Raw genomic sequence first — 24,746 nt, 5'->3', positions numbered from 1 at the left:
GCAAATTAGTGTAAATGTATAGATAATATTCAGATCAATAGTAACCCATGTTTAATAAGTATGTCCATATGAAGCTGATTAACTAAACACAATGAGCAGATTTTTCTGGCATTGTATTATTGTACATTTTCATAGCATTCTGAAGGCTGTACAAGAGGCATGCTTGCAAAATGAAGGCCTGACTATCTCCTTGCACAAATGTATTTCAGAGAGGAAAAAAACCTTCAGAAGAATTTCCTTAGTTTCCCTGCAAAATTAGGAAAGCATGAATTAGAGTAGCTCCTTAGGAACTCACTGGATTTAGATATGTTTCAAGCATTCTTAGAGAAACAAAGGCCTTCCATGTTTATTTTGTAGCTTTTCACTCCTCTTGTCCTGCATCAGATGCCTCTGGAATATGGTCTGACCGTCCTCGAGGATGCTAAGAGCAAGTGGTGGGTGAAGTAACTGTTTACATTTGAAGTAATAAAGCCTTTGTTTCAATTGTTTATCTTAGGTGACATATGTCAGAAACCCTACATCTCTGGTGATGCAGATGGAGAGTCATTTGAGCTGACTGGTTCTGAAGATTACTTGCTCCTAGCCTGCGATGGATTCTTTGACGTGATCAAGCCGTATGAGGTTGTAGACTTGGTCCTAGAACATTTAATGCAAACCAAAGGAGTGGGTCTCAAAGCAGCAGAAAGACTGGTGGCTGCTGCGAAGGAAAACGGATCCAGTGATAACATCACTGTTCTAGTGGTGTTCTTGAGGGATCCTCAGGACATCTTGGCAGACTGTCTCAGGGACCCTAAGAACCATGGAGCCGGTGAGGATGCTCGGAGCTCACCCTTCAATTTCCTCAGCTGTGAGGCAGCAGCCACACAGTGACAAAATCTGCCTAGTCCCAAACGTTCAAGTAAGTTCACGTAAGGAACTGCTTTCCACTGAAGAAGCCTCTAATACAACAGGCAAGACATATTAGGAAAAAAATGAAAAATGGACATACCATTAACAGAAAGGCAAGACTCCTTTTACTGAGTTCCTATTTGTCTTTTCCTTCCATCCCTCTCCCTTCAAAAAACACTGAGCAGATGTTGGCATTTGTACAGCAATTTCGTCCCTGGGAGCAGACTTCTAAAGTGTGTCCTGGGGCTGCTGGTCACATCCCTCTGCCCTGGAGGTGGTAAGAAGCCGTAAGATGTATAAGCTAACGGGTGAGAATACCCATTTGTGAATTCTGTGTGAAAATTTAAATTAGTGCTTAAAAAGAATGCTGTATGTTGTATTTAATAGCGATGTTACTTTGGAGACTGAGAGGAGAGAAGCTGTCGCCATCGCAGAAAAGCTGCTTGCTGCGTGTGGTCTGTAGGAACAGGCTTGGTGTGCGAGAGACTGGCTGATGCCATTATGCTGTGTAACTTCGGTTTTGTACCAAAGATAATATTACAAGGATGGTGTGGTCTCTTTATTCAGAGGCATTTAGTTTTGTGTGTATGGAGTGGAGAAAATGAAGCTGAATGCTCCAGAAAAAGAGCAAGAAAGCTAACTAGAAATATCCCAGGCAAAATGATACAAAATCAGCTGCTTTGGGGGGATGTTCTGGTTTATAAACTGGAATCCAATATTTAACTGCACTGGATTATTTCTCCCTAACAAACACTCTTTATTGGCTATTTGGCAACCTGAAAAGAAAGGACCCTTAGTGTTGTATTTGACAGAGATGCTTACAGTATGTGTGCTCCAGCAGTTAAATATGCTCCGTTTCTGCCACTTTTTTTGTGTACTATAACTAAAGGAGAATGTTATTTTTATTCTAAGGGTTTATCTGTTTATTTACTGAATTTTACAGTTGGAGTAATTTTTTGCAGTGTTACTTTATTTTGTTGTGGTTTTTATTTAAATTAGAATTTTAAAGTAGTTGTGTCTTTATTATCTGATTTTTAAAACTGACTACCCTCAAGTGCCTTAAATATTTCACCCAAGGATTGCTGGCTTCCTGTTGTATTCTGGTGAGCCAGTTTATAGCGTTTTTAGAATGTGACTTTTTAATTTCATTGATACTAATGTTTAATGCACTTAAATGTTTCGGTTTTGTGAATTATTTTAGTGGGAAGTAGGTTTCAAGAAAACATCTTGTTCATTGTTGCCAAATCTTGTGGCTTGTAGTAAAAGCTTCACAACACTTACTGTGACTTACCCCCTGCACCATGCAAAAAGCTGGAGTTACTTAATCATGAAGTAACAATGAGTCATCGTGACTTTCATTTAAAAACAAATACACATCTGACCTTCACAAGAAAAACTTAATAACACAAACTAGAAACAGTTTAGTAACAGTTTTTGATTAATAGATGGTTAATTGGGCCATACTTTGTGAATAACTTTCTAAGGAGATGTGAAGCTAAGGTGAGGATGAAAGAATCTTAATGAACGTGTATGTTGTTGTGTGACTGTTATATCCATTACACACCGGAGCCTCTGGTGGTGTTTTGCCTTGCTCTGCTGACCTGTCCCACAGGACTCAGCAAGATCTGAAGGCTCAGTGATAAATGTGTTAGTAATTTTTGTACCTAAACAAAAAGTGCTTTACATGTGGCAGCAAGACTGTATGCCTGATTTAGAAGCACATGGCATTGCAATATGTCAGTCGTGTTGATTAAAATGTGTTGAATGCTGATGTTGCTTAGGGAGAAATTTTAGGTGAAAGAGTTGAGATGGCTAAAAGCAAGAACAGAGCAGGACTGTTTCTGTCCATAGTGTCTCTGAACGGTTAGCTGGTGTGCAGCAATGCACTTAGCCAAGCAACTTGATTTTTTTATTTCTTTTTTCTGGATTACTATGGTTGATTGTACAGTTTGATATAGAAACTCCTCAGTGAGCTGCCATCTCATTACACAGCAGCTTGGACAGTGACTCCCTTGTTTTGCTGTGCAACAATGGGAGCTTTTCCTCTGAGAAGGTTGCAAGCACTTTGCTGTCCTTTATTTTGCTGTCCTAAAGTATTTGGGGAGGGCTTTTAGTGATGGCAACCTGGTAGGGTAGGTGTTAATTTTTATAGTGAACCTACTTCAGCTAAGGAAGCCTTCAGACTTGCCAAGTAATCCCTTTGGATTTACCATCGCCCATCTCTCTGATTTCTAACCCAGATATTCAGTGTCGTGCTAAATTCTTATAACCACTAGTGCCTCTTTGTGTCTTGGAAAGAGTTCTCATTATTAATATAGTAAGAATCATAAAGAATTGTTTGATTTCTGCTATCTGAGGTTTATCAGGAGAGAGGGGAGCTATCGCATTCCTGAAGAAGAGTTTGAAATGTCAGGAAATTCATAGTATGGTTTAGTTTCTGAGATTTGCCAAACTTCCTGAAACATGGAGGGGACTAAATGAGCCAAATTCCTGGTAATGATCCTTTTACTTCAACCTTTCTGTGGCAGATTTGCATTACGGAGGAAAAAAGTCTTAAGCCTTTCAATGTGTGAGAATATCCATATTTGTTTCAAATTTGATAGGTATACTGTAGGGAAGAAATTCTGCATAGATGTTCTCATTCTGAATGACCTAGTGCCTCATTTCTTTGAGGTGGAAGTGAAGAGGAATAGTCTTTGGAAACTTGTATAGATTTCAGGGGAGATAGAAAATATTTCTCTAATTTTCCAAGACCTTCTTACTAGCTTTAAAAAGTTTAGTCAGGTGTATAAGAGTTGTAACTAGGTCAAAATCAGCAGTTTGTATCCTCTCAATGGACTAAATAAGTCTTAATGTGTCATCTACAGTAAAATTTCACATACAATTTTGCAGGAAAATTTGGTTTGGAGATGTCTTATCCTTAAAATTTCCTTTTTTTAAACTGAAACCCCAACATTTCAAGTTTGAAGTTAAATCAGTCATGACACAGGATGCAAGAATAGATTTCAAGTGCACTTTGAGCGTTCAGTTGAAAATGGTCATCAGGGTGGTCTTACCCTGGGGATGGCAAGGCAGCCTCCCAATTCTGTTCCACTTGTGACCTGGATATTACTTTTAGAAGCCATGAGCTACAATGCATAACACTGTTACAAGTGTCACCAGTGCGGGTGGTGGGGAGGGAGGGGAAGGGGCTCCAGCAGAACGTTATGAAGTTCAACTAAATAGTCCAAAATACGGAGTGGTGCTATGTTTTGAATTTGCAGTACTAATGTATTACATTAGCTTTTCTTATCTTTCCTCTTTAAAACTTCCTGGCTTTCTTGTGTTGGCTGTTCTGTTTTCCTTCCCTCCTTTGGTTAAAAATAATATGTAATTTTGATGAGGGAATCATCTCGCCTCTCTGGGCCTTCTCAGTGCCGTGTATTAACGCTTGTCTGCCTATGTCAAATTGACTAATTTTCCTGTATAATTGTTGCCTTTCTCAGGGGCCTGCAGCAAAACCAATTCTGTAGTCCAGCCAAAATCTTCGAAGCTGCAGAAGTTAGCTGGAGGATCCAGGACAGATGTTCAGTGAAAAATGAAAGTATTTTCGTATTTTACTAAACTCCAAATGAATGTCTGCTACTGCATTTTATCACCCAGTGTCAGCAAAATTGTTCTTTAAAGGAGCCTGCATTTTTAAAACAGAGCACACTTAAATCCTTACATTGTGCTTCACTGAAAACCAGCTTTAGTCATGCTGCTTAGTGCGTGTCCAACATCTCTTTTACTTAAGGGTAATTCATACTTCTACCTTTCTTTCCCTACCCACCCTCTCCTACAATGAAACATACCTAAGACAGTGAAGTCTTCTGGGTCTGACAGAGACAAGATTACAATTTTACAAATCACATTTTTTTGGGGTTTTGGGTTTTTCGAGAATACAGAGGATAGAAATGTAGGAAAATTTTTAGAACAGAGGGAGATTAAGTAAAATCCACCCTCTTGAGTGATGGAGGAGTGAAAGAGAGAGACAGGAATGCATTTAAGTATTATTAACGCCTATTTTAAAAGGCAAGTGGGCTGGAAAATAGCGCTACAAATGTCAGTTCTTCAGAGTGAAATACCAGTGCTTGAAAGAATTAGGAACACACCCATTAAAAAGGCAAAACTCAGATATGGTAACTCTGTGTTCAAGCAGCCAAGGAAGGAATCACAGTAAAAGCATCTGAGGTGACTTAATGTGACCCCTCAACTCTCTCTTGGAAGCTAATGCTACTAAATGGATTTTTCTAAATGTCCTTATGTGTAAGGCAGTGCTAAGCGGGGGAGCGTTCAGAATACACAGTTACTGGTCACTGTGCAACTGCTGCCGTGAGCAAATGCCGTGAAGCGCGTTAATGAATCGATCCGGCTGGTGAGCTCTCAGAAGATGAGTAATTGGGCACCGAGTGGTTACAGCAGAGTTGGCAGTTGAATAGTGTTAATCACAGTGATGACTTTAATAGCATTTAATAGACACTTATCTGAATTCAAAGTCAGATGAGATACTGCTCTTTTTAAAAAGCATTTCCAGTGTTATTAGCTTTCTGTCATGAAAAGCCACTAAAATTTCCATTTTTTTGTTGGATGTTGGGAAAAGTGCTTCTCTTGCTTTCTGAATTCTGGAGATAAGTTGGCTGTCTGCACTGGAAAACTCATTTTCAGTTGATAGTTTAAAACCACTGTTTGAGGTTCAAACTTCCCTCCCAGCTGATCCTTTAAAAACCAACAAAAAGGGGCTTCCAAAACAAGTGGCTGAGGAGGGTAGCTGTTTCTAAATGGCATTCCACAAAAGGCCATAGCTTCAAGGAATCGCATCTACTCTCAATGTCTAAAGGGCACAGACAGTTGAGCACCTTAAAGTCTAAATTAAGATTGCAGCTTTGCTCTTTGTGTAAGTGATACTCTGGTTAGCGGATTCCTGTGAGTGCAGGTACTTACTGCACAGCACCAGCCATGGGCTAGTTCTGTTCTTACAGTCAAGTGTCAAGCAAGTGCTTTAGGGAGCAGGTAGGGAAATGTTAGCCACAATAGAGCAGATTGCAGATGATTCACATATGATTGAGCTCTAGTTAGGCCTGAATTAAATTTCCCTGCTTAATTCTATTACTGTCCCTTTTACAATTGAGCCTGTGCCATCAGACAAAATCCTACTAGGAAATAATGGTCTATTCCCTTTTTTTGAGGAGCAAACAACTCGTGAGGGACAAAATGTCGTTCAGACACGAGTGGAGAGGGAGAAAAATGAGTGCAAAACTTGCTAATCTATGCTAAATTATGTGTTCTGTCTAAACTCATGTTTATAGCAGGTTTGATAGCATTTGAATAGTTGTGCTGGAACGCAGTGGGTTTTCTGCCAAGCCAGTCATGACCTGTAAAACTGACGGCACCAAACCCAAGAGGCTGGTCCTGCCTGCCCTCCTGAACTGGCCACTAACACAGGAGCCCTGGTGAGTGTTCTGCAGCATTGACAGCTCTAAGGGCTAAGCCAGCTGCTTTCTGCATATGTTTTGGTTGGTTTAAATATATGTATTGGATTTTGCTTTATCTAAAGTTATGTCTATTGATTTCAGTCATGTCAGCTGAAAAGTAATCAAATGGAGGCATGCAGGAGTGAGTGGATCTGAGCAGATATCTGTCACAGACACTTCTTAAAATACTACCTTAAAATGGGCTGGTAGGCCCTTGTGATAACCTTATCTCTGAATAGAGCAGGAAAGCAAAATCTTACAAAGAATCACTTAAACCTTGATTGTGGTGTGACCCATCAGAACCTGAGCACTCAGAATCCTTTCCCACAAGCCGTTCGCTGGTGCTGGTTTGATGTGTTTTCCAGGCTGCGCACGCTGCTGCTGGTGTGTACAAAAATAAACAACAGGCAGCTGTGTTGGCAGCACAGAAAATTTAGCAAGATGCAGCTTTTGTCAAACAGAAGAGGACAAAATCAATAGGAAAAGAAATGTTTTCAAGCTTTTTGGAATGCAAACAATTGAATAAAAAAAAAGGCAACCTAGAAGAATTGGCAGTGCACTGTCAGCTTAAAACCACTGTTTTAAGCAAATTAATTTGGCTGCTTTGTAATGTCTGCTTTATTTTGCTAACAAATTCCTCTCAGTCAGGGTTTTGTGTCTTGTTGTTGATCCATGCTTTTTAATCTGAAGATAGAAGATACATTTAACTTTCTAAGGAGCTGAATGTATCTGGGCTTTGTGACTAGTTAGATTATTATTATCGAATTGTCTGTGAACTATTGAGTTTGCTTACTGATACCCAGGAGATATTAATATAGCACGTACTGAGCTTTTTAATGATTAAATGCTTCTGCATTTCCATGGACAAGAACTTCCACAGTCTTTCGTGATCTAGCGGATCACTTCTTGAAGTTTATTATCATTTGTGTGGCAATACATTAGGCATGTGGAAGGTTTGTCACTTTGGCAAATGGAGCTGGAAGGTGTGACCACCAGTCCCTGCAGGAAGTATTTATCCTTTTATCTAAGGAATGGTGGTTCCTTTTGGATGTCTAAGGATAAAGAGATAATCACTAGGAAACTAGAGAGATCCTATGGGAACCTTCTCAGGGCAGTTAAATACTATGACTTCCTCTTTTTCACGTTGCCCTTTCTAACTTTGTTAAAAGGCATTCTGCTTAATACTGGATGATTAATGTTGCTGGTGTTTGATTTCCTGTTGTGTCTTTGGCATTGACCAATATTGGACGTCTAAGAAGAAAATCCTGTTAGTTGCATGTTATTCCATAGGAATACTAAAGCTTATTTCAGGTAACAGTAGCTCTCATCCTGAATGCAGGACTTCAGAAATATTCTTGTCTCTGTATTTCCTTGCTCTTGCAGATTGTTTGTGTTTTCAAACATTTACACTGTTTAGAGTGGGGAAAAAAGCGTTCTGACTTCCTTCACCTCTTCAGTTCTCCCTCTTTCTTGCCCTGGCTGGCTGAACAGACAGGTTGGTAGCGCAGCTCACCATGGGCTCCTCACCCTCAGTCTGTCATTCTGCAGTGTCTGCTCTGTACGATAACTTCAATCCTGGTCTTATTTAGTGCTAAGTTAGATCTCCATAACTACTCCTGCTGACTTAAAAGTATGTGTTCTTATCAGTATTAAAATAGTACAAGAGCAGAACTGTTTCTTTAGGCACATTTCTTGCCACTGTGTTGGCTAATGAACCTTGAATGAAAGTAAGAGGGCCAGTGACTTTGAAACAGGAGCTGTTAGCCAAGTGTTGTAGAATCGTAGTCCTTATTTATTTTGTATGCTAATCTGCACTTGTGACTCTGAGCAGAAAAGCTGCAGTACAGCAGGTTTTATAAACTGTGGCTTAACCAGTTATCTAATATCTTAAAACTCTTATTTAAGCTGACTGGTTTTGTGCATAGGTCAGAAACCTGTTGTCATTGATCATTAAATGCTGTGCATATTGTACATTCATTTACATGGATTGTTCTAATAGTGCTTGTGTGTATTATGCTACATTACCATATTTTTATATATATGTATGTATGTATTGCATGAGGTTTAATTGTTGGGATTTTTTTGTATTGTCACTTTTGTATTCACACAGTGCCTCATGTATCTATTTGCATATTGCAAGAAGTTGTTTCAAAGCAGTGATTGGAAACCGGTGGGGATGAGAACTCTCCACTGTAGGATCTGATGTTTCTGAAGTATTAATAAAGTATAGTGAGTTGAAGCGTTGCTTGTTTGTTTTCTTAAATGTCTTTTTCATTCTAATACTACAAGTAGCTGGATCCACATTGGTCATATTGCACATCTTTGGGTGGTTACCCTGTCACCAAATGTTACTTTCCTCCACAGGGCCTTTCTGGGAAAGTACAGTACTTAGCTCACCAGGGAGCACAATGACCAGCTAACTGCTGCTGCTTTTTCATGACTCTGGAAAGCGGCTATGGGAATCCATCGTCCAGGTACCTCCACAGTCCGAAGGCAAATACAGCTGCTCTTTGCTGATAACAGCACTGAGCTGAACCACATCAGTCTTGTAGCATCTTGGGCACCTCCTCACAAAGGTGTTGTCTTCCTGTAGATCTGAGCCCATTCCAGCTGCATTTGAGAACAGGAGTGGACATCACTATTGATTCTCCTTGGTGGTCCCCAACACTGGCTTTACTGTCACCTTTCAATTAGTAGAAGGCGGAATCAGGACATTGCTGATTCTTGTTGGCTGTGCTGTCTTACTCATGGACATTTTCTTTTTCATCTAGAAGGTCTTCAGTAGACCATGTGTTCAACAGGGGCTCGTAGCCAGCCTTCTGCTTGGTGATATCAGTCATCTGCAGTCTCTGTTGCTGGTGGGCTTGAGCAAGAAGCAATCAGTAAGCCCATGGAAATGAATGTAAAACTTTGATTTAAAGGTACATGAAACTAAACTTAGATGCCATTGGTGGGTTTCATTTTACAGAAGCAGCATCCACCTCAATTGTTTGAGCAAGCCATGACAAATCTTCATGTCCTGCTTAACCACTCCTGTTTGATATGTTTTTTTGCAAACAATGCACTGTAAAATCAGTAGCCACTTGTTTCCTAGACTGTATAAAGTAATGAAATAACAGTGGTGGAGAGGCAGGTGTTCCTGTTTCATCCTGAATTAGTGACTGTTACAGCACAAATGGGGGCTATTTAATTCTTACAGAGCTACTGAGTTTACCTTGACTAGTATTTGCTGTTCTCATCCAGGTTATCTAGGAAACTTCACTGGGGGTTGCTATGCAGAAATTAGTTCTTCAGCTCTACCAAATCAGTCTGAGAATGCCTGTTCTCTCCACCTGGGGAAAGGAGTGAGCAGAAGAGCTTCTCCAGAGACCAGGAGAACTATAAGAAACACTGGCTCTCCTCCGGTAATGCAGACTTCACACATTTCTGCTCTTTGGCAAGGGCCAGACAAAACATTTTCTGCATCTAGATCAAGTTTGCTATTCAAGTAGCACTAATGTGGATTACAGGCTTTCATGTTACTGTCTCTCTCTTTCTTTTTTTTTTAAGAAATCAAGCATAATCTTGAGCATGTCATGCAGAAAGTTGCTTGTGTATTATGTGTAGAGACTGTAATGGGTATTTACCTGTTTCACCAAACTGATAATGCAGTTTTGCATATGTAACTCTGCAGATATCTTACAGTCAACATCCCTTATATATTAAAAAACAAATGTTTTAAAAGTCTTAAGCTGTTTTTGAACTTTTCTGGTTTGGATATCTAACAATCTGTTACCTGTTGTACTAAAACTAATTCTAAATATCTTGTTAGATGCTTTTTGTTACTTGCGTGTTGGTTGTGGTGTGTATTTTTTGCTGTTGTTTTTTACTGGAGTTAAAATGTTTTGAAGTTTGGGTTTGCCATGTTCTCATGTTGTTATATTTGAGCCACTTGGAAATAATCTAAAGTTCTCATTAGAATGAGAAAATATTGAAATGTTTAAATGGTGCAGCTGCTATCTAGCCTTCAAATACAAGTAGCTTTTGGAAAGAAATATTTTGAACATGCCTTGACAAACATAAGCCTGCTCATTTTATACAAGAGTTCATTGTATGCTCGAGGCATACAGTAAGGCAAAAACAACTCTTTTGCATAGCCTGAAAGAAAAAATTCTAGCTATGTTGTGGTGGGCCGGACTAGCTGCACTATTTCAGCCTGCAGTTTGGTGGTGTTCTATTGGCCCTGGAAAAGGTGGCACAAATGGTAGAAAAGAGACTTATTCCCCACATCGTATTTAGGCTGTAGGGTAAGCACTTCCAGCAAGGAGCCTGTGACCTCCTTGTACCCAGCCTGCTTTTTCTGCATACACCTGCGGCTTCCGAGCCCTTGACACTGGTCCTGGCTCAAAGTGAGGCAGGAGGGGCTGGGTACAGAAAAAGGCAAATTGTTCTGCAGGTGCCTGAACGCTCCTTCAGGGCTTTGTGTTTCTGCCCCTAGAGGGCTCCCTCTTGCCTCTGGCCAAAGCGAAACAACAAACAGTGGGAAAAGTGATGTTGCCTGTTGCCACAAATTGTTCAAAAGAGCCCTCTGCGTATTGTGTCGTTCCCATAATATTTTCATCTTGCTGGTAGGCACTGGAAAGCTGAGTGGGGAAAATTTCTGTCTCTTCCAACCAAAATCATTCTATGATACTGCCTTCCTTCCTTTGCCATATCTTTTAAAAAGTTGCAGTGTCTCCGGCACTAATTCTGTTTTGATTTTTACCGGTTAAAATGCAGGCGGGTGGTTCAGGCTGGGGTGCAGCTGTCTGATACCAGATCTCTGGTCATCCCAACAGCAGTAATTTGGGGAGAGTGCAAAAAGCCTTTTGTATGGGAGGCAGGGAAGAAGTAATTCACATAAAGAGTGGGACATAAGCAGTATAGGTTAGAAGAATATTCCTTTTTGCACCTCTTGGACAAGATTTTAAAAAATCTGAAGCTGTGTTTCTCTTTATATAAGATGTAAAAAGTAATTGTGTGTTTATCAGGCTATAAGAGATACCTCTCTTAGTCTAGAGCCCAGTTCCTTTACAAAACCAAGTTCTGGTGTCAGTGTGGGGAAAGGAAGAAAAAAATTAACAATGGAACTGAAGACACTTCAGGCTTTCCATATAATTAATTATGGTTATTTAAAATCTTGTGCAAAGTCTATGCTTGAAAAAGCTCTAAGTTATAATTAAGTCAAACTGCTAACGATGGATCTAATTGTTGGGTTACAGACGGGCGCAGGTAATGCAAGTTGGGCCACTGACATCAGATATTTCACCCAATTGCTTTCTGTTGATGCAGCTAATTCCACACAACTGTTCCAGCAGCTGGAATGACCGGCATGGGATGAAGCGTGGATATATGTCAAGAGCTTTCCCTGACAGACTTAACTGGCCAAATGTCCGTGGTCTTTAAAGGTACCATGTCCTTAGTGTTGGCTCTCAACAGACTCCCTGGAGCACAGCTGCTTTAGCACTGCTGCTGTTGAAAACCCTGCTAGTGAGGGACTCGAGATGGGAGAATGAATTAGATGCCAAAATGACTTTGCCAATTCCCGCTTTCTATCGTATCAGTCACCTGAAGTCTCGTATTTTTCTGAAAAGAATCATTGAAGTTGAAGAAAATGTCAGGTTCAACGGTGTAGGCAGGTTTTGTTGTTGCATTGGTGAGTGTGCTTTTGAAAACAAAAAGTAATCCCCTCCCACTCTTCCATGGATTTTCATCTCTTCAAAATGTTAGAAACATCGAATCATACATGGACAGACCTTCCCCTTTGCTACAGATCAAAAGCTGCTTCATTAGCTATATTGCTGATTGATTAGGACACTGAAGTAAACGTCAAACCCTAGACATGCAGTATTAAGGTTCCATTTAGAGTCTGAGTAGAGGGTGTTTGGAAGTGACTGCTTGAACCATTGAAACAACCTTCCTGCTCCACAGTGCACCATTCACTAAAGAGAGATTATGAAGCAAGTGCTTGGTTTGGGCCTGACATTAAGACCCTTGAAAAATAGTTTAATTTTTCTTTCCCCCATTATGTTCTTCCTCCTCAAAATGTTTGAGGCTTTTTTTTTCTTTAATTGTAGCATTTTAATTGTCGTATCTTAATTAGTGTCTTGGTTTTGTCTGTTTTCTAAGTTAAATAAATTGTGGATCTGTATTCTCAGTCTTAAACCTCTTGGTAACTGGTGGCTGTTACTCTGTTACTGTTTATGTATTTATTTGGCAATGCTAGCAAGAGATTAGGAAGTGGCTGGTTTCTGCAGGGTAAAAGAGGCAGGGGAACCAAGAAGTTTAGTATTTTTTACTTTGAAGTAGTTTAATGAAAGGTTAATGAACAAAACCTTAATACAAATACTACCGAAAATTGTTCATTTCTCCCCCTGACTACTAATGACCTTTTGTAATGGGAAGAGATGCTGCAAAGGCCCGCCCCTTGCCTCAGAAAATTGCCTTCCAATATTTTCTTGTTAATGAAATTTTAAGTCAACAGGCTATTCCCAAGTAGCAATAGGCCAAGGCAGGATGTGCATTAGCGGGCTAATGGCAGGCGTCCCATGGCAATCCTTGAGCGCTGGCTGCATCATTGGGAGCACTTAACGCTGGCTCTGCTAAAGCACTTCTTGTGCTCCCGCTGCCTCCTTTGGGAGACTGGTCCACTGACTAATAGATCTGAGTGTCAGGAAGTCTTTCCTGTTTGTCAGTCCTACCGATCTCAGTTCCAATATATATAACTGTGACTTCTTTGACTACTCTTTAATGAAAAATTAGAAAAGAAAGGCAAAAGGTTTTGCATAAAAAATTGAAACTAATCTGGTTTTTCAGTCTTCACTGTAAAACTTTTAGAACGTGGGGTTTTAGTTAAATGCTGCCTGCATACGTTTTGGGCTGATGGCAGCAGGATCTGGAAGCTGGCTGGCTTAAATCCGCTGATAAATAAAACTAGTGCATCTCGGAATCTGTCAGTGACCCGTGTGTGTGTGACATGGACAAGAGCTGGCAGCTCGTGAAAGCCGAGCTGAGCTGCTCGGGGCTCAAGGGAAGTCGGTGAAGTTACACAATGCGCTAGTTGAGATGTCACGGGGAAGCCGAGGGCTGGGGTGTGGAGGGGAGACCACCGGAGCTGTGTTTTGCAAGGAAAATGGTGTCGGTCCAACAGCCGCTGCAAAGCGCTCCGGCCGGGGCAGCGGGAGCTGCTCGCAGCCTTCGCCAGCCGCAGAGAGCGGCCGCTGTGCAGGAAGCGGCCGGGGAGAGGTTTTCACAAGGACCTGTTGTTTAGTTGCTCAGATTATATCAGTGTTCTGGCTATTGAGAGGCATTTGGCCTTTGGGTTTTGCTTTCAGCTTTATTTATTTTTGCCTGTTCTCAATTCTCTTCGTGAATACCGATATTCTGAGTCACCCAGAATGATTTCTGCCTTCATTAAAGATTCCTTCCATCTCCCCTTCAACTGCCTGTGGGCTGCAGCCTGCCCCTGCCTCCCCCTATGCACTTTGCTGCACATATTTAGCTCGCAGTATTCCATCACTCGTCAACTCCTGCAGCTCTGCCACTTGGATACCTTCAACCACATGAAACTATATCGTACCTTTGGTTCTTTGCACAATTTACATTCTTCACCTGACCTGTACTGTCCGTGCTACTTCTGAAACATGTTTGAGATATGGTGTGGGGCTGTAGTTTATCCTACTCCTGCAGCAGCCCTGCTTAGAGCTGATGGAGTAAAATGGTTAAACTGGGAAACTGGGCATCCAGAGCCTTTAGTCTCTTTCTGTCACACTGTGTCCTCCTGGGTCACCCTGGATAAATCCATTTACCTATTTGTGTCTTTGTTTCTTTGATATACATCAGGTTTTAAATTGTCTATGGTATCTACACCAAACACACAGGACTATGTTTCCATAAAACCAAAATTAAAAGATGCAATGTAAAAAACAGAAGTAATTGTATAGTTCTTTAATGGGTATTCCTACATGAATTGCTGAGCTCTGTGGCACTCCAAAGCTTGTGTATAAGAAATTCTACAAATCAATAAAGAAAATAACCTAGAAGGGAGGATGGGTCTCTTATTACAGCACTAAGCATCGATACTGTAGATGTCTTAATGCTAGTTAATGACCGTCCCTAATGGTATTCAAACAATATACATTTACTTTAGCTTTTTTCAAAGTCCAGATGAGCTGCTCAGCGCTCTCTTAATGATGCGAATTATTTAACACTCATTTGTATGCAGTACGCTCCTGCTCTGAAAGTACTTCACAGAATTCAAGCCAAATTCAGCCTTGCAGCTCCACTGAAGTCGGTGCTTGTCTGTGCATCTGTTGGTTGCTTTTCTTTTTGGTTTTTTTTTGCTTGAAGAGTTAACTTCTTGTTATGTTCATTTTATTTTTAAAGGTAATATCAGCAAAGGGCTTTTAGTCGCCCCTCTTTCCTCCCAAAGAAGTAGCCGTAAGTATCAATGCAGTTCTGTTGATTTTCGTATCTCTCTCTTAACCCCTACAAAAGGAGGACAGGCTAAGCAGAATATAATTTTTGTGTGTTATTTTCTTTCCTCTACTTTGCACCTCCTAAGCAGTTTTGGTGATATCTGGCACTTCGCCCAAAAATCATCCTGCAAAGAATCTCTGCCATCTGATGTATGCAAGATACTGAGTTCCCCTCTGTGGCCCATTTTGGTTTAACACAACATGAACCGATGGAGGCCCAAGTCATGTACGATCCTGCAGGTTAGTTATGCTCAGTATAACGATGTCAGGATTCACTTTTTTATGGCTGGGAGCAATATGGCACGGGAGCCTGACCTGGTATTTTGAATTAAAGTAGCAGCTGAAAGATGGAACAGGCATTTTTACTTTAGGTATATAATCATTTTTTTTAGTGTTGGACTTCACAACTGCAATATTCTTATAATTTTTAACTCATCCCATTTTTAACACACACACATTGAAAAAAATAAAAAATAATCTGCAATCATATTATTCACTCCCCCTGGTACAGCACAGACCCACAAATATCTACTGCCTGCATGGAACAGTGGAAAAGCATCCCTGCTAGATGTGCACGTCCCTAGAACGGGCAGAAACGTTTCTTATCAGCAGTTAGATATTTGCTGGCAGCACAGAGATGAGTGTTGAAACGTGGGAATAGTGGGTTCATTTCCAAGCTCCAGAGCAGATGAGTCTAGATGCCCTGTTGCCCTGTTTTACATAATATTGCTACAGTAAATGGCTGCTTCCCCTCTCCCTTTGCTGCAGCACTGTCCTCCGGCTCCTGCCGATGTTCGTCTCGATGTTCTCTGCAGGCAGCTCCTTTCCTGCTCCCCCAGTTCCTCCCTCCCCACGCTCGCCCATCCCTTTTGGCCTGCATCCCTCTTCCCTCTCTCCCGCTGGGATGGATGTAATCCCTGGAGGAATGTGGCCCACAGGCTTCTGCAGGACTTGGGCGTGTGACTCTGGAGAGCCTCTGATGGTGAATGCAAAGCAGGAAAAAGCAAATCTGATGTCACCTGGCAGCACAGGGAGGGAAGAGCTGGGGGGTTGTGGGCTGTTCTGTGTGCCTGGCTGGACAGCCAGCTTATCAGACAGAAAATAGAGGCTAGACTTTCAGGCTGCATGTGCCATTTCCCTATTCATTGTGTCTGGGTGATGTATTCTCTGCCTGTGGTTTTAATAAATATCTTTCATAGCTGCTTTCTGCTTCAGTCCCCTTTGGGATAGCTCTTTCCAACTCAGCTGCATCAGTGTGCTGAAGATGTTAAGCCTGAGTGTGTGGAAAAGAAGAAAGAGGGAAAACTTCACGTAGAGCATCTAAGAAAGCTTTAGCCATAACTCTGTGAAACTGCTCTGTATTACACAAGCCTCACTTGCAGTGTAAGTTGCACAAAACTCTCTCACTTAACCATATTAACTCTTATTCCCTTTCCTCTTTATATGTCCACAGAGCATTCAAGTGTTTGCAAGGAGGATCCCAAGCTACTGCCAGGACCCATACTTGTGTTTTCAATAAGGCTTTACATATAGCACGTTGCTGTGTTTTAGTGAGTATCCTGGAAATTTCAACAGGGATGTAGGGGGGAAAAAAAAAGACAATTCTGTGTTTGGGAACGGCATTTTGTCCTGTGTAGTAAGCACTTGTCTTAACCCTGCTAGAGCAGAACAAACCCCCTTCTCTAGCAGAAACCAGAGTTGTTGTCAATTAATGTCTTGCTGAAAACTAAGTCTTTGCCATCTGTTCCACCCCCTCACTACGAATGCCACTCTGATTATGTTGATTATGTAATTAAAAATGAAAATATATTTTGGTAGAGTGCTGCATAGGCATCTGTGCTGATTCTTCTCCTGTTCCTATTTACCAGCCCCTGCCCCCGTCCCACAAGGAAAGGGAAAGGCGACGATTGTTTGACTCCTGGGCAGCTTCATCCTGGCGCGGCGGCGCTGGCTGCCGAGCTGGTGCAAGCCGTGGGCGCAGCCGTTTGAACCCTGCCGCGCTTGTGCCGCGGGTCCTTTGAACCCCTGCTTATTCAGTTAATGAGAAATCCACGGCAGGAACCTGCCCCTTAAGCTGAAGGTGCTTTAAGTTCTTGTGAGGGTTAACTCGAGTCCAGAAGAAGCAAAGTGAAAAGAAAGAGTCCTGGTTGCTTCGCAAGTGATAGCATGACCTCTGAGATCAGCCAGGCTGCTCCTGTTACAAATATGGCCTCTGTCTATCTAGGGGTGGAGGAAAAGGGAGAGAGGAGGGGTAGCTTTCCTGTAAGTGGGTTAGAGCAATTACTGAGGTCTCTTACAGCAAATGAAGTTGTCAGTGTGAGTCACATTCCCTTTTTTCTCTCACTGCCAAGTTTTAGGCAGCAACCAGACAGAGGGAGGAGAAAAAAAAGTAGGGAAAAGCAACAATGGAGCAAAGTTGAACTGAAACAACCCTTCATTCGGGGTATTGTTTGACATTTTAGTTCTGATTGTACGTAGAGATAAAGGGTCTATAAATATCCCGCCTGCTGAAATTCCTTATCACAACATCGCCTGTCAGCTGAACAAATAGGGTAGGTTCTCCAAATAATACATAATTACGTATGTAAATACAAAGTAACTGATGATATCCCTGCAGCAAATGGAATGAAGGCCTGATCACCGGAAAGGACATTAAACCTCCTCTGTGTTACTGAGAGATGTCCCGGCCTCAGGAAAGCAAATGGCAGATAGAGCTGTTACTGCTGAAAGGGTGGGAGCTCGGAGACGGGGCAGAAGTAAGGAAGGAGATGTTTATCTGACTGACTAGACTAGATAAAAGCATCTTCTGAGGCTTTTTGCAAGTATCTTAGCATTTAGTTCTGTTTAACAAATGGCTGGAAGCTTTTCTGCTCTGCTTTAGAGCTTTTAATGAAGCATTGTGATTCCCATTGTGGTCAATTGTTTGACACTTTTATTATTACTGGTATGCGTAGCGTTTTTTAATGGTTGACAGCTGGAGAAAGAAGTATTTTGTGCATTCAAACTTTTAGCACAAAGCTGCTGTTTTCTATTCTGCCTTTGTCTTTTATTCTTGCTGATGCAAATCAGCGAGCGACAGAACTGATTAAATTACGTTTGTTTACTTTTCCTTGATGATAATAAGACACAGCCTGCCTTTTATAAAAGACAGAAATAGAGGATGTGAATGTTTCTACAGTATTTCTAGAAAGGTTTTTTTTTCTTACAATACAAAGGCATTTATTTGTTTCTTATGTCTTGTTTTATCAGATAATGCGCACTTCCTAATGTACGTGGAATAAGAATAGAGCAATGAAGGACAGTTAGCAATGGATCCCATTTGGAAAGCTTCTACCTTGTTATTTTTATTAATTCAACAATATAAATGATCAGACCACATCACAAAACAAACGCAGCAAGATACTTCTGTCCTTCACAGCAGGAATGCCTCTGGTTGTTACTATAGCTGTACAAAAAACTCCCCTCCATTGCAGGCTTTAGGTTGCCATTGGGTTCCAGCTTCAGGATATTGGCACGATACTGGAAAGAAACAAGCAGTGAGAGGCAGGGCTGCAGAAATAGGATACCCATGATTGTTCTGGTGAGTAATGCGCATGTCTTGTGGATTGTGTAATACTTCTTTTTTTGAAGGCTTGTCCTGAGAAGGGAGGCCTGCATTTGTCTGTCTTGCTTGTGCGGTGTGTTTGCAAGGAAAAAGATCCTGGAGCAGGAGTGTGTTTCTAGAGGTCAGCAGCTGCTCATGAGATGATAGCACAAGGTCACCAGGAGCATGGAGAATTACAGCAGGAAGATTTTTGGGAGGGCTAAATGGCAGAGAGAGGAAGAGGACAAGTAGAAAGGAGGTGGTAAGGAAGCCACTATAAAACTGCCCTCGTTATTATTTTTTCCTGCATTTTTCCAGAATAGAGAAAAGTGCAGCAAAAGACGGCAAAGGCAAAAGAGAAGTGCCTGAAGGCTTCTCAGCAGTGTAGTCAAACCTCCCTGTTTCACAGATGAAACTAGATTCAGGGACTGATAGCACATGGCAGCTGAGTTGAATCTAATGGACTGCTGGTATCAAAAATGACAGTTCTGCTCCCAGCCTTGCTGCTTTCTTTGTACAGGTCTGGTGCTTGTCAGGCCCTTTGTTGAGCTCATGCAGCTCAATAAATTGTAAGAAAATTAATTCAGAAAACAAAAACAAAACAAAACAAAAACCAGCCCAGGAAAGGAGAGCTGGACACTGTAAGAATGGAGACTGGAACTGCAGTGAGTGGGAGAAGTACAGACGTCAGATTTTTGCTGCAGATTTGGGGTGTGCTGGGGATGCCTCACTGCTGTTCTGCGCCTCGCCTCCCACTTCACCTCCCAGGTGGTGCTCCCCTCAAAAGGGCACGAGATGAACGCAGCCTGATCAGGGAGGCTGCCTGGGTAGGTGAAGGGAGGCGATTCATAGCGGAGAAGGGAACGAACGGGACTGCAGGAGCCCAGGAGGATGTTGACATGGGTAAGAGTGGTGGAAGAGGAAGCAAGGAAGAAAGAGGAATGTTCAGAGTGACCACAGAAGGTTGCTGCAACAAGCACTGGAAAAATGATTGAATACAGGGTGATGGTCCCATCTTCTTAATCTAGCTCTTAAAGGGTTTATTCTTGTGTATACATGTAGCTGTCCCTGAAGGGGAAGTCCTGTTTATGTCCCTTATTTAGGTATACATTTCTCCAGATTGGGATTCGATAAGACGACAGCTGCTGCATTTTTATTATCCGCACCCAGCAGCAGTAAAAGCTGTTCAGAGTTCAAGATGGAAATGTATCTGTATATTGGCATTTATCCAGCTGCACTTCACAAAGGTAAATGGCACACGGGAGTGGTACGCTGCCCCCTTTTAATCCATTTTCTATAGACGGGGTACTTTGCCTCTCTGCAGAAAAGCTCAGCACTGCTACTGTGCTAATAAACACTCATTTCTCACTGCAGCATATGTGCTTCCCAGACTCATAAATCCAGGCAACTTGTAGTTGAATTACAATTAAATATCCACACACATTTCCATACTACGGTCTGGTGCACAAGGCATAGGCCTAAGTGGCTGGAGATCTGCTGTCTGCTCTCCCACACTTACTGTTTGGCAGAGCATAATCACTTAATCTATCCTGCCACCATTAATGGTACCTGTAAAATTAGACTCAGAGCATCATCCTACAGGTATTTTGCCATGTCCTACAAAAAGAGCAGTGTTCTCTTGCCTTTTTTTCTTTGTTTTTTTAAAGCAGCCTTTATTGTAACAGTCAAAAATACTTTTCATTGCTGTTGGTCTTTCTCTCAGGATTTCCAGGCCAGGGATTCAGTTTGGCTCTTAACATCAGTGAGAAATGAGACATCATATTGAATAGTTAGTTGAGATGCAGGTTGCTGATAGATCCTCACAACAATTTTGTGTCACTTTTACAAAATCCAGAGACTCAGTAATGCAATAAGATAAATGTAGTGCTTGATTACAATGGATGTATGGCAGCTATAAAAGGCATCTCTTATCATTAGGCTCTACATATCTGGAGTAATAACCGCCATATGTCAGGCTGGACAACAATAATGTGAGCCAGATAATTTTCCTATTGTTAAAACTTTCAAAATAAAAAAAGCTACAAATGTCTTAATTACTAATTCATATTAGCAAGACCTAGCGCTGGTGGCTGGAGGGAACATCTTTCTGAAGTTCAGTCTTTCCCCTGGTTTGATAACAGTCTATGTGGCAGAGTTTAAAATGTTATTGCCATTTAAAGGAATAAGAATTGTGTACAGTCATTGTCCATTTCTCCCAGAAACACCAAACAAACAGATAAGGCTTATAGTTTTCTCTGAACTTAACAAGCCTCCTCCACTGGTGAAGCTCTATGAGACACAAGGCCTGTCTCTGGATAGTTGTGTAGTTACCTATCAACATGCTTATTCCCCATAGAATTGGCAGAAACCTTGAATTTCCTCCCCAAGTCCCACCCTTGTGTGCCTGTCAGCTGCGGACCAAGCTCCAGCCGTGATCACAACCACCTCCTGAATCAGCCTCAACAATCTGTGTTTCCTTGCCAAAGTTCGTATCTGCTGGGGGTGCAAATTGCACCATCAAGGTTGCTGGTGTTGAAAAGTCTGCATCTTTCTGCACCCCAGCTCTGTGTTTTCAGGCTAGGTTAATTTATCTGGAAGAATTAATTGAGACAACAAAGCTGTCAAGTGAGAAAGGCCACACTGCGAGACAGCGCTGTGCTGAACATCTGCACAATTTGTATATTTGATCAGGCACCTCAGCACTTGCAGATTATTGTTGTTAGAAGCAAATCTTACTTTTGCCGTTTTCATATAAGGCTCTGTGCAGTAATTCTGCAGATGTTTGTCCTCTGTATGCCCACATTGTTTACAAAAATGACAAATGCTGATAGTAAAAATTACATTTGCTCATTCAAACATCTTGATATTTACACACAAGAAAAATCATGTGCTGGGGTCTGATGATGTAATGAGAGATGCAACATGGACTTCAGCAGGAGGTGGATGGGGCCCTCAAAATCTGCTTCTCTCACACAAACAGTCCCCTGATATACATAATGAAAACCTTCTTTTGTTTATAACGACAGATGCCACAGGGGGTTGTATGTTTAGATATTATTTTTTCTCTAGGAGTGTTTATTAACAAAGGCTTGAAAGTTTCATGATGTGGTGAAAACTGCATCTCTCCTGATAAACAGGAAGCGCTCAGAGGTATTGCAATACCCCTGTAATGCAACACAGATTCTAACGGCTTGGCTCTTTTTTTTCAAAATACTGTAACACTGTGTCCTTCAAGCAATCTTTCTCATCTGCACAGCTCTTATCTACTATAGATACGCAAAATTGCAAAAGAAATGGTTGTTTTAAAAAGGAATGATGATTCATCAATTTCAGAGTGCAGAAACGGATGTGTGTAATGTATACAGTATCTATTGAAAAAATGCGGTACGGTCTCTTTGGGATCTCAGGTCAGTGGACTGAACAACATGCAAGGAGAAGAAACTGATAACCTTCCTTTCCTCCCCAACACAGGTGCAGCTTGGAGAGCAGAGATGCAGGTTTCCTGCAGGTTCTTGGAGTGTCTCAGCTGTAAATCCAGCGGTGCCTCTTCCACGGTTCTATCGTTCAGCGTTACCAAGGCCGGGACGTGGCCAGCAAAGGAGAAAAGGCCGTTCTGCTTCCAGCCAGGTCTTCTTGTCTGCCACGACCAGCAACAGGAAAGAGAAGTGTGATGCTTTGTATGTGGAACCTTATATTCAGAATAACTGTCCTACGGCCTTCAATTTGCTCATAAAGGCTGCCACACGCTTGTCATGCGATGTTGTATCGATGTTGGCTGAATTTTGAACCCTGCTGATTTTTAATGTGAAAATCTAAGAATCCCACTAGTGTACTGGTCCCCGTCAACTGTTTCTCAGCCAGTGCCCATCATTTAGACTGAGTACAACAACACAGGCAGTTAGGAAGTATACCTGTGCCGTCACAAAATCATTAGCCACGCGTATTTGTGATGAACATCACCCCAGCTGACAAGGTCACGTGAAAGCAAGTCCTGGTAAGCTCTTTTTAGAAGGTCTGGCACCATTCCCCAAACCGGTTCCCCACAAAGGGACTTGTCTTTCTGCCAAGTGCTTCCCTTGCACAAAGCCAGATGCACTGGGGTCAGGACATCATCCCTGCAGCTCCCACCCTGCTGTCCCATAGCTCATTCCCACTACCTGTTCATCTTACTTTACTTTTACATTCTTCCCCCTGCCATATTCTCTTTTATTCTTCCCCATTCTTTCTCCTCTGCCCTTACATCAGCCAACCTCTTCATCATAAACACCCCCTAAGTCTTTCGCTATGAGAAGTATTAAAAATGAAGTTACTGCAATATCTGGAGAACAAAACTCCTAATAATCCTGTTTCTATGTTGACTTCTGTCTCTGTTGGAGGCATCACTTGTCCTGTCCACAGCTGAACTGAGAACAAGTGGGGGAAACAGACTGCATATTTTAGTATTTGTAGATCATCAGACTTGTGAGGTTTTGTAATAATCTTATCCCCTTTGTTTATATTTTCTTGTATTTGCCTAGTGATCAATGATACCAGAAACACAGTGACCATCTTTTTGTAAAAACTTCCAGTGCATAAAGCTTCGGCACAAGAGTGGTCATGTACCAGGACTTCAGTGGTATCCTCAAAAGTCACTGTAATATTCTCTATAAATATTGACCATACGTATGGTTTTTTGGTCAGTCTTGTAAAATAACTTTAAATCTCATGGTTCAATTCTCCTATAATCCACAGCTTGTTTAATGAATTCTAAGTCTTGGGCAAGATGAAGCAAGCTCATGAGGGGTAGCTTGGTTTTCAAGATACCAGCTCCAGATAACTGAGGACAAGTAAAGCACACAACAATATTGAAATCACTCAGAGTTTTATTGCAGCTGACTGTGACAGAGTGTGCTTTGAGGCTGGGAAATTTCCATTACTGGAGTGCAGGTCAGTGCCTGGCTACTGCTGCTACTGCAGCTGAAAAATAAAAGCAACTTAATTTTATATAGACAGCAGCAAAATGTTGCTATAGTAATTAGAATTGTTAGAATTATATAATAAGCTTTTAAGGTTGCTGTAAGATAGATCCCTTTAAAAATATTTAGAACATAATTGTGAACTACTTATGCAAAAAATGACTTTGAAAATGTAACTGCATTTTCAAGCTATATTTGTGAACAGCAAATCTAACAAGAACGTGATAGATAATACAAGATATCTCCTACAACAGCGACAGATTCTGACAGTGACGACACCCAGTGCAAGGTCAAGATTGCTACTGACAGTATAGTTCTGCAATTAATCATCTTTTGTGCTCCCCTTGGCATGCACAAAACAAACATAGCAATCTGTTTACTAGTGTTAAGTGTGGTGTATAAGCCACCATAAGCTTCCTACGAAGTCAGAATGCTGAATGGGCAAAAAAGGAAATACTGGGAGGGGGAAAGTAACTTTGTTTTGGCATCAGTTGCCCAGCAATTGAGTGAGAGACTGTTTTTAACTTCCCAACAGCGTAAGATTGCACCGAGATCCGCATTTTCGTTGAGGTCACTTCGCACTGTCAATGCTGTGGCCGACACTGAAATGAGAATCAGTCTCAAGGGATTTCAGCCGCATGTCACCAGTTAAATCAAGCCCAGGTAGGTACCGACTAGAATTATTAGCATCTAATGCTCTTAATGAATCTTAGGATAGTTCCCTGTGGATCAGAGCTCATATCTAAGCAATTTAAGTTTGTGTCACATTCATCACCATGGTTCCTGAGTGCCTTAGAAGTTAAAAAGATATCTTTACAAAACATCTTACGTGTCTTATTTCACTCTTTTGTCACCCCCGCACAGAGGCTTGAGGTCCTTTTAAATAATGCTGGGAAAATGGTTTTAAATACATTTTGTTGGGATGATGGGGAGGTTCCGGTCATGCTGAAGTACTCGGAAAGCAAATGCCATACTCCTACAGCAGCTACCAAGAAACCTGCATCTTCAGTGACCCCATGCAAATAATACAACTAATATGATGATGATGATTTTGGGAGATGTAGCTTTAGTTTTAAATTGGCACAAAAAATTGAATAAAGAGTGGCACAGTACAGCAGCTACACAGTGTTTGTCCTTTGCCTAAACCCGATAATACTGTTTCCAGGACTTGTAGGACCTTTCATAGCATGAGATTTACTTTTTTCAAGAGACCTGTTTACAGAAGTTAACAGTTCAAGTAGACACATGTAACAGGACAGAGAATTTCTAGACCCTGATTGTAGGATGAACTCAGCCATGTGAGTCCCGAACTTGATACGGAGATCGTCCAAAC

General features: G+C 41.4%; 1 protein-coding gene across 2 annotated transcripts in view; it reads left to right on the top strand.

The window, feature by feature from the left end:
• The window catches only part of PPM1F (protein phosphatase, Mg2+/Mn2+ dependent 1F), a 28,008-nt gene extending 19,389 nt beyond the window's left edge, over positions 1 to 8,619 (top strand). For both annotated transcript variants that reach the window (XM_071816157.1, XM_065851335.2), the window contains exon 7: positions 497 to 8,619. In XM_071816157.1, the coding sequence (XP_071672258.1) occupies positions 497 to 870 (374 nt within the window). In that variant the 3' untranslated portion in view covers positions 871 to 8,619. The remainder of the gene's footprint in view (positions 1 to 496) is intronic.
• Positions 8,620 to 24,746: the final 16,127 nt, after the last annotated feature.

The sequence above is a fragment of the Patagioenas fasciata genome, chromosome 17, assembly GCF_037038585.1.
Source record: "Patagioenas fasciata isolate bPatFas1 chromosome 17, bPatFas1.hap1, whole genome shotgun sequence".
Classification (NCBI taxonomy): Eukaryota; Metazoa; Chordata; class Aves; order Columbiformes; family Columbidae; genus Patagioenas; species Patagioenas fasciata.
The sequence above is the reverse complement of the archived record's forward strand: the minus strand, read 5'-3'. Positions and strand labels throughout refer to the sequence as shown.